This window comes from Geotrypetes seraphini, chromosome 8 (genome assembly GCF_902459505.1).
Source record: "Geotrypetes seraphini chromosome 8, aGeoSer1.1, whole genome shotgun sequence".
Taxonomy (NCBI): Eukaryota; Metazoa; Chordata; class Amphibia; order Gymnophiona; family Dermophiidae; genus Geotrypetes; species Geotrypetes seraphini.
In genome coordinates this window covers 54,111,026-54,117,025 of record NC_047091.1, presented here as the reverse complement: position 1 = coordinate 54,117,025, position 6,000 = coordinate 54,111,026, and the positions used below count along the sequence as shown (strand labels likewise).

At 45.2% G+C, this 6,000-nt stretch overlaps 1 protein-coding gene across 2 annotated transcripts in view; it reads left to right on the top strand.

Moving 5' to 3' along the window:
• Window positions 1-570: 570 nt before the first annotated feature.
• Window positions 571-6,000, top strand: part of NUMBL (NUMB like endocytic adaptor protein) — a 195,093-nt gene continuing 189,663 nt past the window's right edge. Inside the window, exon 1 of one of the 2 annotated variants that reach the window (XM_033956256.1) lies at window positions 571-869. Coding sequence is in view for 1 of the 2 variants with exons in the window: in XM_033956255.1 (XP_033812146.1) it covers window positions 795-873 (79 nt within the window). In the remaining variant the exon portion in view is untranslated. Of the gene's footprint in view, window positions 874-6,000 lie in introns of both variants that reach the window. The other variant, XM_033956255.1, reaches the window with a different exon arrangement.

Sequence of the window (6,000 nt, the reverse complement as noted above, 5' to 3'; positions counted from 1 at the left end):
TAGCCCTAATAAATATGCATGGAGCAGATTTGCATGCCTGTCATGTCTATATTATGCAAATCTCTCTCATGCATATTCATTAGGGCTAGCCTGAAAACCCGATAGGCCTGGTGGTCCTCCAAGACAGGGTTGGGAACCACTGGTCTAATGTACACTGCAGTGTTTAAGATGCTGCTGCTGCCTTTTCTTAGTTACACCCTTGTTCTGTGATATGTGGATTATTACTAAAAAAACAAACAAAACAACATTAAAAAAATATATAAATGAGAGGGGCTGCTAAAAATGATCGGCCCCGGGTATCAAATATACTAGGTAGCCATATCCCTTCTGCCTCTTGATTCCTAGCATCCCACAACATAAAATAGCTCAGAGCAAAGCCGGTTTCCCTGACTGCAGCACACACTCGCACTTTCACTTTTTAGCCCCTTTTCCTCGAGGAGGCGGACGGAAATTCATTAAGGAGCGGTATGACAAGCCGCCAGCGTGGGAGGGTTGGCTTATTTACGTGTAGGCCCCGCCCCATTCTCTCGAGCCAGTCAGAAGCAGCTGGAGGTGGGGCTAGTGGAGGAAGGCGTGGCCGCCGCTGAGCAGGGCGGGCGCGTGCGTGCGTGCGAGCAATCGGAGCTGCAAAGCAAAGCGGGGAGATAGGAGAGTGAGTCTACAGCCGGCTTTGTATTGGGAGGGGAGCTACCTCTTGGGCTCCGTTGGGAAAGGGGACGATCCCCCTGCTACGCATACACCCCGCTTATTGAGAGGACCCATAGTAGGGAAGTACACCACCCCACGCTCCGTGGATGTATGCAGGCAGCAACACGTCTGCAAGCGGAGGCAGCAGCAGCTCCCCCCCAGGTCACATCTGCAAAGCATCTGTAAGTAAGTACCGTTTGCTTCATCTACCCCAAATTACACTTTCCCCCTGTGTATTGCCTCGAGTTGCAAAAAAAATCCTCCAGAAGTGGACGTCATCTTGTAGATCCCAGCCCTGTCCTATTGATCTTATTTGCAGCAGCCAGCTATACAGCCTCTTCTTCGTAACTAGGGTGTTGGGGGGGGGGGGGTGGATTATGGAAATGGAAATGAGAGAGGACAGGCTTTTTTTTAGAGCCAAGATGAGATGTATAGGGAAAAAAAAGCCCTATTTCCCTGTGTATGTTTATTGTATGGGTGTAGTGGGCAATCAGCTTCTATATAAACACACCCACCCCGCCCTGCATTGATACAGTAGGAGAGCTGAGACAGGGAGCGCAGCATTGCTAAGATCATTTTGGGAATGATGGTTGCATATAGGGAATTGCAGAATACATGCATTGACTTTTGGTAAGGGGATAGGGTTCCCCCCCCCTTATTGATGCAGCCCTTTTCCTCTACCCCCACCTCAGCTGTTTCATTATAGTGATTGATTCAGACCTGTTTGATTAGTTAGCAGAGAATGCGATGGCAGTGTCCAGGTTCCATTCCTGGTTCAGGGTTGGCATTCTTCATAAACCACATGAATTACAGCATTCCTTCCTCACCATCCCCTCCAGTCCCCATCACTTCTCCTTCCGGTACTGCGATCACATCCTCCCATCCCATGGTATATAAACAAAAAAACAGATCCCTGCGTTCTAGGTCTGCGCCATGGAAATGTGGCATAAGGCGTGTGTTAAAATGATCCAATCTTGGGGGTGGGTGTGAAAGAAAAGGATGGCAGTCCCACCTGCATCCCCGAATAGATTTTTAGATGCTTTGTAAATTTCATCTGCCATATTTGTTGGGATATTGAGGGAGAGGGATGAATTTGTCTCTCCTTGGAAAGCTGAAGAAATAACATCTAACTCTAGCTGTAACAATTCTTATTATGACTGTCAAACCATGTAATTGCTCTTAAATTAATAGTGACTTCCAGGATAGGGCGATGTACAGTACTACTATTCAGATATAGGCAAATAAATTCCATTGTGCTTTCTTAATTTTTTTTCAATAGCATTAATTCCCTCCCCCCCTTATTTTCCTGCATATACTTAGAAACCAAACTCCTTTCTTAAAATGCCACATTATGTAGACATTCAAATTTGGTTAGTACCTGAGTTTGATTGCTGTGTCCTTCAAGTTTCATCTGTTTCCTTAGGGCTAAAATCCACATTAAAAAATTTTTTTTTATGTGCTCAAATACAACTAGAACAGAAAGCTGAGGATGTGTTCTTTCTTCTTAAACCTTTACTGTGCTTAGTAATTAGCCAAGACTCTTATACTATGTTACTAGTTATTTCTATTGTGCTCTTAAAGTATGTAACATTGAGACTTATTTTGATACCCTTGAATCTCTTCTTTAAAGAAAATGAGGCTGCCAGATGTTTAAACAGCTGTCTGGAGTTCTTTTCACTTCCATGAACAGAGCAGGTTAAAGGAACTTTGTGAATTGCTTCAGGCCTTTATTGTAAACATATCCCAGAAACAACACATTTCCAGCATGTGCTGCAAAATTGTTTTGTGAAACCTAAGCTTCTTGGAAAATCTAATTATGTAAATGTTTGTGTACCTGCAAAGAAATTTGACATGGTGGCCACTGTGAGGCAGGATGCTAGACTTGATGACCACTGGTCTGACCCACTATGGCACATATATCCACAGCGTGTCTTTCAGTGTGTTCCTCAGTCAGGCCTGGTATTCGTGATGTCTTTAGAGGGAGACCATAAAGGCAGAGGTATTTATTTAATCTTTTCTTTTGCTCACACGTTTTTTACTAGTAGCTCAAGAAGAAGAGTTCCCTGTCCCTAGACGACTTGCAATCTTTAATTTTTATACCCGAGGCTATGTAAGGTTAAGTGCCTTGCCCAAGGTCACAAGGAGCAGTGGACGTCCTCAGGAAGACAATCCCAGTGCTCTAACCCTAGGCTATTCTTCCACTCATCTGTATGACTTTAGCTGCTGCTTTGTCAGAAATGTGGGAGAATTACAGATAAACAGTTTCCAGTCAAACTGTTTGACAGACAGATCCGATTCTGGTGGGGTGATTATAGTCAGAGCAGCCTTGGTGTGGATCTTTATGAAAAAAGCAAAATCTCAAGGACTGCATCTCCTGTGTGCATTTCTCACTTTGGCTGTCTTCAGCATGTGCAGTATTTGCTGTAAGCCTTTTTCTTGGAGGGCGGGGAATTAAAAGCGCTGATCTGAAACAGGAATGTGAAACGTTTTTAACGAGAAATCAAACCCAGCAACATTTTGCCAGTGGAATGAAAGCAGTGTGGAGCGAAAGGTATTATCTCTGGCGTCAGTTACAGGGGAGGGGGGGGGGTGCACACAGACTGCATTAATAGAATAATATCCTCTGTCTGTGGACTTCTGAAGCCCTTCACCCACAGATTACTCAGTGATGCTTCATCTTGCTGCAGTGAAAGGTTGCAGTTCAGACTCAGCTGGGCCAGACAGATTTTTTCAAAGATGTTAGAGAGAAAATTCTCCAGTTTATGTTGGACCTGATAACCTGGTAACCCTCCCAGTCTATCCATTTGCCCTTCACTTTGTGTTGCTTCAAATCATTCCCCATCTCTGGTCAGCTCCCTCCCTTGTCTTTCCCATCTCTGCATCGCTCTCAGGCTGGCTTGAATTCTGTCACAATTTTGGCAATGGTTTCAGGTGCCCATTTCCCTCTTGGATCTTAAAGAGGAAATACTTTGCCAGCTGCCATAGTATTGCTTGCATTTATTTTCCTCATGGAAAATAGGAATGAGCAGGGGCTTAGAACTCTTATCGAAATGTGCCACAAATAGGAAAAAAAGACACCGCCCTTATCAAGTTATGAGGAAATTAATTTCTGAATGAAAAACAAACAAACCCAACAAGACAAGCATGATAACTTGCTGGCAGGCGGAGTAGAGGAAGAGCCTAATAGAGCAGCAGGCAGAGAACCAGGAAATCTGGTTCAAATCCCACTGTGGATCCTTGGCCAAGCCACTTAAATTTCCATTGCTTTTAGATCAGGGGTGTCAAAGTCCCTCCTCGAGGGCTGCAATCCATTTGGGTTTTCATGATTTCCTCAATGAATATGCATGAGATCTATTAGCATACAATGAAAGCAGCGCATGCAAATAGATCGCATGCATATTCATTGGGGAAATCCTGAAAACCCAAATGGATTGCGGCCCTCGAGGAGGGACTTTGACACCCCTGGTTTAGATTGTGAGCCCTCCAGGGAGAGAGAAATAAGTATTATACCTGAATATAACATGCTTTGAGCTTCAACTGAAAAAAGCTTCAGCTAAATCCAGATAACTAATTAGAATCAAATAAGGCAGAATCTATAATCGCCTAGTAATTCATTTTTCTACAGGAAAGAGAATTGAGCTCATGTAGAGGGTGGGGGTATATTTCAGTGTATGTGAATATTTGCCATTCACCTATGATGCTGCAGTGGTTTTTTTTATCCATAGCAGTGAGCTGGAAACATCTCCTGCTGACTTGCCGTTTCTATGACATCTGTGTGTGTGTGTGTGTGTTTTTTTTCTTTAAAAAAAAATTCTGTCTGGGAGTTTCGTAGCTGGGGGATACATGGCTAGGAATCCAAAACTACTGTGGCTTGTCCCACATCTTCTGTTAAAGGGCAGAGTTGATATAGGAGAACACTTGACAGTTGTGCGGTTTATAAGACACAAAACAGCAAAGACCTGTCATCAGCCTGGGACTTGATCTTTTCGCTTGTGAGATTCTACTGTAAAACAAAGACAGACCTTGACATGACAGGCCCTGCATCTTTTTGTGTTTTCCCCTAGCCTTCCAGTCCTAGACAGGTTCTGTATCCTTGTGTTCATCCTCTGAGCTCGCCAGTCCTAGAGGTGACAGGCTCTGTGTCCCTGTCTACTGTCCCCTGAGCCCTCCAATCCTAGGGTAACATGCTTTGTATCCTAGTACCAATATTGGTCATAGACAAAAATGCTTTTGAAAGCACTTAGACACACAAAGTAACAAAAGTTTCTGTGGTACTTTGTGTGTCTAAGTTCTTTGAATATGACCTCCATAATCTACTAAGGCAGTGTGTCACAAATTTTTTTAAAGCTGCTGGAGGGCACCCGGAAATGGGTGGCTGTCAATGCGATGATGTCACGTGCACGTGTGATGTCATCATGTCGATGTCCGCCCATGTGCGGATGTCCTCCAGCCATGGCCCTGAGCCTCCCTATTACCGCCATTGGGGTGCTGCAGAAGGAGAGGTGAGGAGAAACACAAAAACGTGATGGCAGATAAAGGCCAAATGGCCCATCTAGTCTGCCCGTCCACAATAAGAGGCGCCAGCGAGGAGGAACATAAGAATTGCTGCTGCTGGGTGGGACCAGTGGTCCATCATGCCCAGCGGTCCGCTCACACGGCGGCCCTCTGGTCAAAGACCAGCACCCTAACTGAGACTAACCCTAACAGCGCACGTTCTTGTTCAGCAGGAACTTGTCTAACTTTGTCTTGAATCCCTGGAGGGTGTTTTTCCCTATAACAGCCTCCAGAAGAGCGTTCCAGCTTTCTACCACTCTCTGGGTGAAGAAGAACTTCCTTACGTTTGTACGGAATCTATCCCTTTCAACTTTAAAGAGTGCCTTCTCGTTCTCCCTTCCTTGGAGAGGGTGAACAACCTGTCCTTATCTACTAAGTCTATCCCCTTCAGTACCTTGAATGTTTCGATCATGTCCCCTCTCAATCACCTCTGTTCGAGGGAGAAGAGGCCCAGTTTCTCTAATCTGTCGCTGTACGGCAGCTCCTCCAACCCCTTAACCATCTTAGTCGCTCTTCTCTGGACCCTTTCGAGTAGTACCGTGTCCTTCATGTACGGTGACCAGTGCTGGACGCAGTACTCCAGGTGAGGGCGCACCATGGCCCGGTACAGCAGCATGATAACTTTCTCCGATCTGTTTGTGATCCCCTTCTTTATCATTCCTAGCATTCTGTTCGCCCTTTTTGCTGCCACCGCAGCCCAAGCACCAGCTGACTTGCTACAGGACATGCCTCTCGCTGCGAGAGGCACATCCTGTAAGC